The sequence below is a fragment of the Diorhabda carinulata genome, chromosome X (genome assembly GCF_026250575.1).
Source record: "Diorhabda carinulata isolate Delta chromosome X, icDioCari1.1, whole genome shotgun sequence".
Classification (NCBI taxonomy): domain Eukaryota; kingdom Metazoa; phylum Arthropoda; class Insecta; order Coleoptera; family Chrysomelidae; genus Diorhabda; species Diorhabda carinulata.
In genome coordinates, this window is record NC_079472.1 from 64,408,513 (window position 1) to 64,422,022 (window position 13,510).

Consider the following 13,510-nt stretch of genomic DNA (forward strand, 5'->3'; position numbering starts at 1 on the left):
CTCATATTTTACTGGTTTCTATAACTACTGCTAATTGATCAAACACGTACGTAATATTAGTGTCATTTTATAAATTGAAGGTGACAAAATGTTTTGGGGATTAACACCAGCATTAGATATGCTAAAAGAATATAAAACGTTAAAAAGTGAAGTACCTGAAACACTTAATATACTTATAGTGGGAAGTGCGGATTGTAGACACGTTCTTAAAACAGAAGCTCGAAAATACAGACACGGAAACGTGAAAATTAATTTCTATTTAGTCGAAGTTTGTGTAGAATTAATAGCGAGACAATTACTATTATTAAATATCGCTCTGCAACCTCAAGAAGTTGTTGGATTATCACAAAAAACGAAAATATTCATGGAAATATACGGTAATAGTTTAGTACGACCATCGGTGGCCAAATTTTTTAAATCTACAGCAAGCGATTTAATAAAAATGATCACCGACTACGATTACTTACGACAAATGATGAATTTCGCATGTTTGGATATAAAATATAAAGAGAGAGATTATTTGGAAAATCTTTTGAAATTTTGGTGTTCGAAAGACGAGTTCGATATTTGTAACATTTGGGATAGAAGACTTCGGAAATACCTCGGCGTTAGATACGATTCGAAAACCGGGGCTTTCGATTGGGATTTACATATGCGTTTATATGATATCGGCGCTAAACAAATTTGCAATCAGGAATACAGGAATTTCAGAAATAACGGAGTTGCTTTTACTTGGTTGGAATCGGAAGTTTCCAAACCGAATCGATCCTTAGTATGCGCTACTATACCGAACGGAACTAGTTTCGTACATCACGGATATTTAGGTAATGATATAATTTTATTTTTAAATCGATTCATGTATAGTCCGAGAGCCAGCAACATAAATATACGACTAAGTTCCTCTTAAGCGATAATTAGTAGAATGTAGTAGAAATTGGACGGATAGTTTCGTCCAGAATTAAATATTATTATTAGAAGTCGTTTACAGAGTAGAAGGCACTTTCCAGTAAATATGCTCTCAAATTATTGCGGGATGCGGGAAAAGATGATATCGATTTGATTTCAATTGGCAAGTGATTGTGCATTTTTTGCATTGTAACATATTGAGCCCTTAACTAATTCTGAACGTGGAGTAGGTAGGTAAAGATCATGCTTACGAATTAGGCAAACGGATTTAAAGTTGCGTAAGGACGAGCGTATTAGAGTCCAAAAATTTATAGGTTTCTTCGAACAAAGCTATCGTTGCCTGATTGATGCTTTTGAGGCGAATTTAATTTGAATTATTTGGCTAGCTCAATTTTTAGGAGGATGCGATAACTTATAATCAATAAATATTTATTTTAATTTATTGCAAGCATTTTTGTTTCTTTTGTGAGAAAATTTTTCCCTTCATTTGTGCCTCCAACTAATTTTGATACAGGGCCCCTCCAAAGCACGCTACGTCACTGGTTCTAGCCAAATAATATTGAATAACTGGGAACACATGTTGATGAGGTCTTTCGGGAAAATGATTAGGAATGATTATAGGAATCTGATCAGGATCAAGGGAGGATTTTGATTTTAATGTCATTTTGAACTTGGAGATCTTTGTGAAGGATAATTTATATGTCCTGATTGATTGTGCTGAAGCTCTCCTCCACCTCAATTCTATTATTACTTTTAATGCAGAATATTCTTCTCACTTTTTGCCAAATTTTGGTTAATGGTATATCTGAGTTTAGTGATAATACGTAGTCTTCCCATGGATTACGTTTACTTTGGATTTCATCGTTTTCAGTCTTTTACATCTATCAAATATTTTTTTGCTGGCTTCGATGGCGGTTTGGCATTCGTTGGAACAAGACGGTTTTTATAAAGATGGCTAGTTTTATCAATCGACGTAGTTGCAGAATCAATAATGATATTTGGGTGATTCCATTATAACTGTGATATTCAATGTCCTGTATTGTTTTTTTGTACTAGTCATTAATTAATAATCAATTAATAAAAATTTTGTGTTAATTGAATAATTCTTAAGATATTTAAACATTATTTTTATACAATATAACTTGCCACTTAAAGAAAACTTATACTACATCACTTGAATGTCAGTACCGTGTCATGTCCATTCCTAGAATTTACCGATAAATTATTAATTTTTTTTGTCGTAACAAATGATTTAAACTAATTACCTTATAAATTCTAATGTTTATGATCAAACTGAGGAAAATTGATGCACTTGTTGTTTAATATCTTAAGTTACCATGTCAGTACCGTGTCATGTCCATTCCTAGAATTTACCGATAAATTATTAATTTTTTTTGTCGTAACAAATGATTTAAACTAATTACCTTATAAATTCTAATGTTTATGATCAAACTGAGGAAAATTGATGCACTTGTTGTTTAATATCTTAAGTTACCATGTCAGTACCGTGGATAAATGAGTCAGTACCGTGGAACTCAAAATCCGACATTTGTGTCTTGCTCGTGATACTTTGAAGTTGTAGTAAATTCCTCTTAGAGTTTTATTTTTACAGTAAAATAGATGAATAATATGCATAAAAAAGTTAGAAAAGTTAAATTTTAAAATCTTGAAATTTTGAATACAAAAAATCACAGTTAGAACGGAATCACCCATTTGTAAAGTGTTTCGATGACTTGTCTTTATCAGAAGAAACTGTGCAGGTTTCGATTTTTTTCTCCATTAAGGATGAAAAGAGATCCCAATCTGCATTCTTTTGAATTCCATGTTTGGAGAGTTGATACTAATACTGTTACATCTACAGTTATTAGCTACTGTACGTTAACAATGTTAGGCTGCAGATTGAAAGTAAATACACGAAGAGTCTCTAGTTCAAATATTGAATCTGGTAGGTCTCCCATCATTTCAAATAACAAGGTTGTGCTGATCAGTTATGTGTTCGATAATTTCAACTTCTTCAATTTCTTATTTCCTAGACCTTTTGATATATTAATGCATCTAAATGTTCTTGATTTTAGATCTCTTCTGTTTTGAAATCAGTTTTTCTATCTAGAACATTTAGATTCATGACCCCCAATTGGAGTTGTGTGCATTAGAGTCCCTAACGATGATTCTAAGTTGAGGTACCTGCCCTAGCAAGTATTTAAAATGGTAAATTTATGTATATTACAGTTATGGGTGTTTGAGAACCCAGCGACTAATTAATGAGCGGAGTATCTGTCGTGATTAACTATAGTCCATTCATTTATAGTAACAATGTGATTTGATTGAATTATTATATCCGTAAAGTTGATTAGAATTTATTTGAAGCCGAAAAAAAAAGATTGTAACGTCTATTTTAGGTGATATGTTGACCGGACCTTTCATTACTTTCGGTTTGGATTGCGAAGACGAAAAATTTTTAAAATCCGTACACGGTCAAAATTATTACAGAGCTACAGACGTAACGGAGAGAAATTTGAAACAAATTTTTTATGAAATCGAACATAAACAAAAGTATATACATCAATTCGTGAATGATACTTGTATGGGGAACGTCGTTATGAAAGAAACTGATATGGTGGTCGATGTATCCGGACTGGATTTTATACCTAGACCAACGAAGAAGTGTCTTGAAATCGATGATGAAATTAACATTATCTCGATTTCAATTTATAATTTGATGCGTTATAAGGAACAGTATAGGAAATATTTCGATGTCGTATATTACGCGAATACACATTTGAAATATCTCGATCAAGAATTGATAAAAAACGTTGCTAAAAAAGACGCGGTTATGTTTATAGAAAATCAATTGTTTTTTGTGTCCAATAGAAAAAAGGAACTCGAAACATATGCAGGAAGTATTGATGAGGCGGTAGACGGCTTAGATTTAGAAAAACGCCCATTTGATTGTCTGAAAGATTCATATGTTAAGTTTATCATTCATTAAATACAAAGTGAGATCCTAAAATAACTTTTTTTCTATAACTTTCACATCATCAATTTGAAATAATTACCTTGAACAAAAAATTGATTCTAATATTACAAGTTATGTTATTGTAATGATATTGAACGAGGATGGTTAGTTTCTTAAGTATTTACGAGGGTTGCCTGAAAAGTTTGCGATCAAAGACACAAGATATTTTATTCGTTTGATGAAAGTGTCTCTCCTGTAAGTTAAATGTTGAGGCTAGAAAGTAGAAAAAGTCAAGTAAGTAATTCGAAGAGCACTTTGTGAATTATGGCCATGGCAATGACCGAAATGTGAGAAGATTCGTTGTTATCAAGCAGGTTAACACAATCCATGACTTTCTCAAAAACTCTCTTTTACAGCCGATCAAACAGTTTTTGCTTTTTTCAGAGCAAGTACTCCTTTCACAATGTCTGTTTTATCGTTTTCGAAGTGTAACGGTGGATTCAGTCATCAATCGACCCAGAAATTCAACTCAACTTTATTGTCTTCCTCCTTCCTAAGCTACTAATTATAGTCAAGTTTTTTAGATCTTTCTCACCATTTTTCTTTTGATACTTTTCTTATTATGTTTTTTGGTGTACTTCTCTTTATGTGTCCTTACCAACTTCAACTATATTGTTTCTTATTGGTTTACTGTTTTACCGAAAATTGTCTAATTTAGAGCATAATGTAATTTGCTTTTCTCACTTTGTATGAAAATGATTCCCAGCTATTCAAATGTGATCATTCTTTGTCCTTAAATATTCCTCAAGTTCTCTTTGTTGATTTATCACAATTCCTTTGCATTTCTTGATATTTACTTCCATTCTTAGGTCTTCTATAGTCTTTATCCACATGTCTACCTATCATCTATTTTCTTAAATGTATCTGCTACTATTATTTTGTCGTCTGTATATTCAAATCCCTCAACTTTTACCAGTTCTAGGTTTCTGTAACCAATTAGAAGAAATAGAAAACTATGACACTATCTAATAAGTTATCTGGTTTGTCGAGCCACTTTTTTAACTTCAGTAATTTCTCCACGTGGTGGTAGGTGGACACAAGCGCAATAAAGCGATACCTCAACAAAAAAAACCTTCAATCAACCTAAAGACAATGCTAATCCACATACTGCGAAAGAATAAGATCGAAGATCTTGGTGGTATAGTGCTCGTACCATTTCTAGTTTTTAGTCCGGACCTTGAACTCCAGTTTTAAGGCGAAATTTTTACGTTGGAAAAAATTTTAATCCAAAGAAAATGCCGTGCAATAATTTTTTGCATCTAATGCTAAATAATGGTTTAATCTTCTTCTTCTTCTTGGAGATCTGTCGATCTGTTAATTCTGAAGCTGCCTCTGCATCTTTTCCTGAGAAGTGGATTGCCAACTATCTTTCCACCTTTTAGGTGGTCTCCCGGGAGGCCTTGAGCCGGGCGGGTTGTTTTCTAGGATGTTTCTAGGTTGTTTTCTCTTACGTTGTCTTCCCCATCTTACAATGTCTTGTATCCCGCACTGCTCTTTGACATCTGTGTTTCTTATTCTGTCTCTTCTTGTTTTCCCCACTATTGATCTCAGTGTTTTCATCTCGGCCACCTTCAGCATTTGTTTCGTCTTGTTGGTGGCCTCTCGGACTTCCGTGCCGTACGTCATGATGGGTCTGATACAAGTCTCGTAGATTCTAATTTTGCTATCTTTGCGCATGTACGGGTTGGACCAGACTATATCTCGTAGGCATGCTGATAGTGCGGATGCTTTGTTAATCTGGCTTCTTAGGTCTTTAGCTGGGTCGTGGGTACTTGATATGTCTATGCCCAGATATCTGAATTGCATCACTTGTTCTATGGGATTGTCCTCCACCACCAGCTTACATCTGAGCGGATCCTTCGCGATTGTCATACATTTGGTTTTGCTAATAGAAATGTTCATATTGAGTTGGCGGCTTACCAAGAAGAACTGGAAGAGTTGTCTCTGTAGGTCGTTTTCTGATTCGGCGATGATCGGCGTAGCACATTGTACCAACTCTTTTGTTGCCCATTCTGTATCCGAGGTTGATACGTGTTACTTTGTTTATAATTTTATACATGAGGAGATTAAACAAGAAGGACTTAGACTGTTACCTGTCTAATTCCTCCCGGTGTTGGGATATTTTCAGTGAATTGATCTCCTACCTTGACCTTTGTTACGTTATTGTTATTTAGGTTATGGATTATCTTCGTTATGTTTGCTGGTGACTTATTTTCCATCACTATATGCAAAATGTCCCCCAACCGGACCCTATCAAACGCCTTTTGTTAGGTCAATGAAGCAGATATACGCTGGCATATTGTACTCTGTAGCTTTTTCTTTTATTTGTTTTATTATGAACACTGCGTCTGTTATTGACCGTCCCTTTGTAAATCCCTGCTGTTCTTCAGCATTCTTAATTTGTGTTTGGCTATAAAAACGAATATATTTCTAACTAATGAATTTATTGAGACTAAATTGATCAGCAATAAATATTTTGTACGCCTTTATTGCTCTATTGAATGAAGGAATGAAACGCTACTCGCAGATATCTATCCACTTCTTTAAAAGTCTTTTCCTTCGGAAAACGATGGTAGGATACATGTTTTTGATTTAATTTCGTGTTTTTAAAACTATTTTTGCATCCATTCACAACACAACAAGGCATTTTATTGAAGGAAAACCATTTTTAATCAATTAATGCAAACAATTATACTATTGTTACTTTTATAATTTTGACAGATGCTAGCGTTGTTGCCGTTCTCACAGCTATGAAGAACCGGTGACGTCACTTGACTACTGAGCATCTTGTTATTGTCACAAACCTTCTATTATTCTAGTAATCTTGGTTCAATTGATAGCACGTTTTACGTTTGGCTTTATACGTGCCTGTTTTGAGCCTTGATGAGTATTTGAATCGAAAAAAATCTGAGAATATCACGAGGAAACAACGAGGTCTCCTTCGAAAATTGGTTTTCGAAAACTCTACCGAACTGTGTTGTCGTATTAGAGAATGTTTCGTATCAAACGAGGAAAATCTAGAAAATTCCAACAATGGCATCAAGGGGAGCAGGCTACCAAGAATGGTTTACTTCTAAAAATATCGATTTTGATGAAACCATTGTCAAGGCAAAGCTTTTAGAAATTGTCAATCGCCCTACCATAGTGAACTCTATCCCATTGAGTTGATCTGGGCAGATGTGAAGCAATACGTTGCAACTGAAAATAAAATATTGAAATTTTCCGACGTTAAAAATATTTTTCATGAAGCTTTCAAAAGAATTACACCTGATAAGTGGTAAAATTATATTCAACATGTCCAGGAAGAGTTTAAAACTTCACGTTTACGTTGTATATTTTTGTAATAATAGTTGCGCATAATTATTTGTAATTTAAATTATTAATCTGCTGTATGAAATCGCTAATTATTATTAAGTGCGGAGTGCGGTCCTGTTAATTCAACCGTGATCACGTGCACTATGCGTGAATATGTTTTGGTTTACTATTTTTCTTCGATAAATAAACTCAATACTTTCTTTTTATATGAATATGGAAAGCTACTCTAATTATTAGTCGCTCTATATAATTGCTAAAGGAAAAAAGGTATGTAGGTTTATTTAAAAAAAAGTTACATTCCTCCAAAATGTTTTATTGGTCACGAAAACAAAACTCCTTATAACTAAGGCAAAATCGGGACTGTTCAAATTTAGAAACTAGTCATATAATTAACAAAAAATTGACTATTCTATTTGTTATAAATATAGCAAATAATAGCGAACCCAAACTACCCTTAAATTATAATTTCCTCCATTAAAATTACTCATACTATTAGAACTTACTGTCTTTTATGTTTTTTTCATCGATTCTTCCACAGATTTGTCACAAAGCTCATAGTCTCCTTGTAACAGTGATAAATTAGAATATGACAGGTAGAAGTGGCCAATATGATACAAAAATTAAGAAAGCAATTATGTCTTAATAAACAATAATTTTATACTGAAATTATGCTCTATGGATACAAAATTTTGTTTATAATCTAAGAATCTATCTTCTTATACAGCTGAGAATCGACACTTAGAACTAAGGAGCGCAGACTCGTTTAAAATTTGGTGCTACTGCAGATTGCTTAGATTTCTCTGGTTCGCGAAAAGAACTAATCAGTCGATGCTCGGTGGGTTAAGTATAACCAATAGATTATAATCGTTATGTATGAAGAAAATTTTGCAATGTTTTGAATACGTAATTGGAAGAGGAGATGACAATATAGACGGGTTCATGGTGATGGGAAAAGTACAAGAAAAAAGAAGTTCCCGTTCGTCTATAAGATGGTTTGATCCAATAAAACAAGTTACAGATCAACCCCTTTACTAGAGACGTACCAAAGAGATTAGGAACCACATGACTGAGAAAACGAGAAGAGGCAAGGATCTGAAAGGTCATTTTTTTTCGAAAATTTACTTACAAAAATATAACCAAACATCAACTCAGGTTTTCTCAGGAGAATAGAGTTGACTTCTTTACGTTTTGGTCTACAACATTAACTAAAAAAGTCCTTTCATTTGAGTTTTTCACCGCTCAGATTAATTGAGTTAGAGGAAAGTTAAGAGCAGTGGAAACTACTCAATAAAACAAGCTACAGATCATCCCCTTCACGTATCGTTACACCAGGCTGAATATTGAGAAATATAGAAAAGGACAATAAAGAAGGGACTAGAAACGTACCAGAGACGTACCAAAGAGATTAGGAACCACATGACTGAGAAAACGAGAAGAGGGAAAGATCTGAAAGGTCATTTTTTTTTCGAAAATTTACTGACAAAAATATGACCAAACATCAACTAAGGTTTTCTCAGGAAAATAGAGTTGACTTCTTGACGTTTTGGTGTACAACATTAACTAAAAAAAGTCCTTTCATTTGAGTTTTTCACCGCTCAGATTAATTGAGTTAGAGGAAAGTTAAGAGCAGTGGAAACTACTCAATAAAACAAGCTACAGATCAACCCCTTCACGTATCGTTACACCAGGCTGAAGATTGAGAAATATAGAAAAGGACAATAAAGAAGGGACTAGAAACGTACCAGAGACGTACTAAAGAGATTAGGAACCACATGACTGAGAAAACGAGAAGAGGCAAGGATCTGAAAGGTCATTTTTTTTTCGAAAATTTACTGACAAAAATATGACCAAACATCAACTAAGGTTTTCTCAGGAAAATAGAGTTGACTTCTTGACGTTTTGGTCTGCAACATTAACTAAAAAAAGTCCTTTCATTTGAGTTTTTCACCGCTCAGATTAATTGAGTTAGAGGAAAGTTAAGAGCAGTGGAAACTACTCAATAAAACAAGCTACAGATCAACCCCTTCACGTATCGTTACACCAGGCTGAAGATTGAGAAATATAGAAAAGGACAATAAAGAAGGGACTAGAAACGTACCAGAGACGTACTAAAGAGATTAGGAACCACATGACTGAGAAAACGAGAAGAGGCAAGGATCTGAAAGGTCATTTTTTTTTCGAAAATTTACTGACAAAAATATGACCAAACATCAACTAAGGTTTTCTCAGGAAAATAGAGTTGACTTCTTGACGTTTTGGTCTGCAACATTAACTAAAAAAAGTCCTTTCATTTGAGTTTTTCACCGCTCAGATTAATTGAGTTAGAGGAAAGTTAAGAGCAGTGGAAACTACTCAATAAAACAAGCTACAGATCAACCCCTTCACGTATCGTTACACCAGGCTGAAGATTGAGAAATATAGAAAAGGACAATAAAGAAGGGACTAGAAACGTACCAGAGACGTACCAAAGAGATTAGGAACCACATGACTGAGAAAACGAGAAGAGGGAAAGATCTGAAAGGTCATTTTTTTTTCGAAAATTTACTGACAAAAATATGACCAAACATCAACTAAGTTTTCTCAGGAAAATAGAGTTGACTTCTTGACGTTTTGGTCTGCAACATTAACTAAAAAAAGTCCTTTCATTTGAGTTTTTCACCGCTCAGATTAATTGAGTTAGAGGAAAGTTAAGAGCAGTGGAAACTACTCAATAAAACAAGCTACAGATCAACCCCTTCACGTATCGTTACACCAGGCTGAAGATTGAGAAATATAGAAAAGGACAATAAAGAAGGGACTAGAAACGTACCAGAGACGTACCAAAGAGATTAGGAACCACATGACTGAGAAAACGAGAAGAGGGAAAGATCTGAAAGGTCATTTTTTTTTCGAAAATTTACTGACAAAAATATGACCAAACATCAACTAAGGTTTTCTCAGGAAAATAGAGTTGACTTCTTGACGTTTTGGTGTACAACATTAACTAAAAAAAGTCCTTTCATTTGAGTTTTACACCACTCAGATTAAGTGAGTTAGAGGAAAGTTAAAATTAAGAGTAGTGGAAACTACTTATCAACTTTCTGGGATTTTGTACATCTATCTTTTTAATTCTAACGAGCAAAGAGGTAAGTTTTGATCTACGAATATTCTCTGAAATGAGTTTATTTAATACTAGATTTGGTTATATTGGAAGAAGGATAGGTGTGGGTATCCAGGTTGATTTCTGATATTTTTGGAATTTCTTTGAGAACTTTGTAATATCAAAGATCTATGATACAGATATTGAGCTTGAGATGTTTTGCTTAAGTTCAGACAAAGAATGAGCTTTCAATTTTACAGAATTATGTACATTTATAGAGGTTCGCTACGATTCAGAAACATTCGTTTGAATAACTCAATTCATTCAATATTATATTTGGATGAATTTGGAAAAATTTAAGTGAGGATACTTATCCAGATAACTGAGCTATCATGGATTTTATTTTTATACTTTCAAAGATCTATATTATCAATTCTAAATGGTTAAGAAATTTATTTTTTGGGTATACATTCACTGAAATGAGTTATTCCATTTGTTAGCAGAATTTTAGATTCATATTTTCGATTCTGCATAGGTTACAGAATTTGTTTGTTGGCTACATTGAGTTACTTCTTTTTCTTCATACTATTGATTGAACTGGGGTGGATATTGAGTTTTAAACTATCAAGGTTTCTTTCAATAATTTTGTACTTTCAAATATCCATACTATCGATTATAAATAAACTACAGAATCAATTTCTGGATATGAACATCGACTGGAACGATCTTATTCGCTTGTGTTTTCAAGCACCGAAAGTGTCTGTATCGGAGAGTAGTTTTCTTGGATTATATGAAAAGTTTTATGTATTCCAAGATCTATATATCCATCTACCTTAACTTCCTAGACAATTCCCCCATATCCATCAGAAAATAACTCTTTTTACACTTCTCCGTAACCTGGTGATCCGATTTACCAACCAAATGGCCGACGATAGGAAATAATGTAACCGCAGCTGTACCCCCACCCGCCCCCCATTTGAATTTAAAATGAACAAAAAAATTTCAAAAACTGAAAAACAAATAAAAAACTTACAAAATATCCCCAAACCGATAACAGCCGTTTTAGCTTACACCAGCGCTGTTTTTACGTCTTCTTCTGGTCAATTGTCATTTACTTTTCCTCCTTCCAGCCAGGACAGCAAGCACAACTCCACGCAACCACCACAACCTCAGCCCCGCAGAAGAGCAACTCCAACAAACCTTCCTCCAATAAAAAAGATTTTCCTCATCCTACCTAAAAACTATCCAACGAATCTATCCACATATCCGATTATTGTAAAAGAGCTACAACGTTTGTTTTGATTTAAGACCATTCACAAGAGTTAGTTCGTTTATTTGAGTTGGAATTGGTTGAATAGAAGGAAAATTTGGTGCGGATATTTGAGTTGAGTCTAGCGTTTTCTTTAATTATCAAAATCAATATTATCAAATCAAATAAGTTGCATTACCTTTGCTCCTAATACTGTCTTTGCTCGATGCTCTGGTATATTTATTGTATACGTGTTCCCTATTTAATATGTCTAATTTCTTTTCTGAAAAGTTATTTAAAGATCAAAATGATGAGCCATAATGAAGATGGTACTAATAAATATCTATAACTTATAATATGATCATTAATTTTTTTGTTAATTATATGAGTAGTTGATTTACTTAGATACACCACAAATTTAGAATTATGCATGTGCTGTTCCGGCGCACGTCATCATAACTAGTCAAAGAAGATATCTACTACCTGCAAAATGGTTATGCTTTCGTGCTAATACTACACTTACAGTAAGGTATTTGGATACAAATAATAAAAAAAAAATCGAAACAAGTATATTAGATTTAGCAAAAAAGTGTTATTACATTAACAAAATCAATTTTTTGCATAAAATTATTGTAAATAGAACAAATCCTGTATAGAGAAATTCACTGAAGAATTTGTATTCATTATTTTATATATTGGTAATTGGACATTATTTTGCATGTTAATTAGGAATAAAATTCTTATGTACAACTAGTGATTGAATTCAAAATTTCCAAAATTAATTTTGAATCACCCAGTATGATATGATAAAATTATTGTATTCTAGTTACATTAGCTTTAAAAAGGTTACGGAAATACGTATAAACATTTAATATCTTTCATTTTAAGCCAATTAGATGAGTGATAATTTCCCTAGCTTGACAGCTGTCATGTGCTTTGACCAACATCTGCCACTTTGAATGATTAGGGTGGTATACCTGCTTTATCTTAATCATATATGTAATGGACAGTTCCTACGTCGACAATAATCATTTTCTTCTCGTTCGAGACACTTTATATATACAGCGCATGCTTCATGCGCGCAAAAGATGCGCAGAACTAAGTGAAGCACCCAGACGAGAGAGAGAACGATACACTAGTTCAAGTGTGGCTTATTTATCAGCTAGATCCAAAAGACAGAGAATGTAGGGCTGAAAGCTGGACTGTTTTGCTCTGTAGCATGCACAAATTGTCTGGTCTCTCATAATTTTCAGTTATTTGTATTGTTTTGACATTACATAACCTCGATATAATCGTTAAGCAAATTTTTACTTCTACAACGTCACTTGTTCTTGTAAAAGATTTATTGTATAAATTTTGAACGTTTGTTGTCACGTTTTCTAATTTTGACACAAAGTATCTTAAAATGCGATATCTGCTGTCACCCACTAAAAAATTTCTTCCAAAGTTTCTTTCTTCAAATTCCCTTCTCAAAACACTATTGTTGAATATTTTCTGGTCGTGAACGAAAACTCGCCAACACGCTATAAAGTTACGAATCCGAAGCACAGCACTTTGTAAGTTTTGATTTACGTCGAAATATTTTTCGACTTTGTATGAGTTTGAATTTTATGTTTTACGATATCTAGTTTCATAAACCTTTTATTAGAAAGACACTTGGGCTAACTTATAATTCAAGCATAGCCTTTTAACATTTGCCACTGAAGAAGACTTTCAAGTGAAACATTTCAGGCTAAATGTCCATCACCATCTCGGTGTATCGAAAAGTGTGTGTTGAAAGGAAGCAAATTAAGGTGGCGCTATAGTATCAAGTGGAAGAATTTTAAAAAGAGCGCCCCAAACTATTAGAGTAGGACATTAAATTAAATTCTTTTTTGAAAGCCATAACTATTTGAAAGAAACTATTAAAATTCAGATTCATTAGAAAATTATACATAAAACATTT

At 33.5% G+C, this 13,510-nt stretch overlaps 2 protein-coding genes across 2 annotated transcripts; one reads left to right on the forward strand and one right to left on the reverse strand.

Annotated features, from left to right (window-relative positions):
• LOC130901253 (dynein axonemal assembly factor 3 homolog) lies at positions 1–3,919 on the forward strand. The gene is made up of 2 exons (XM_057812472.1): positions 1–824; positions 3,306–3,919. The coding sequence occupies exons 1-2, from the start codon at positions 89–91 to the stop codon at positions 3,893–3,895; spliced, it is 1,326 nt and encodes a 441-aa protein (XP_057668455.1). The 5' UTR covers positions 1–88; the 3' UTR covers positions 3,896–3,919.
• An 838-nt stretch (positions 3,920–4,757) lies between these two features.
• Positions 4,758–5,824, reverse strand: LOC130900578 (uncharacterized). Its single transcript, XM_057811277.1, has 2 exons — positions 5,298–5,824; positions 4,758–4,848 (listed from the first exon to the last, which is right to left on the reverse strand). The coding sequence occupies exons 1-2, from the start codon at positions 5,822–5,824 to the stop codon at positions 4,758–4,760; spliced, it is 618 nt and encodes a 205-aa protein (XP_057667260.1).
• Positions 5,825–13,510: the final 7,686 nt, after the last annotated feature.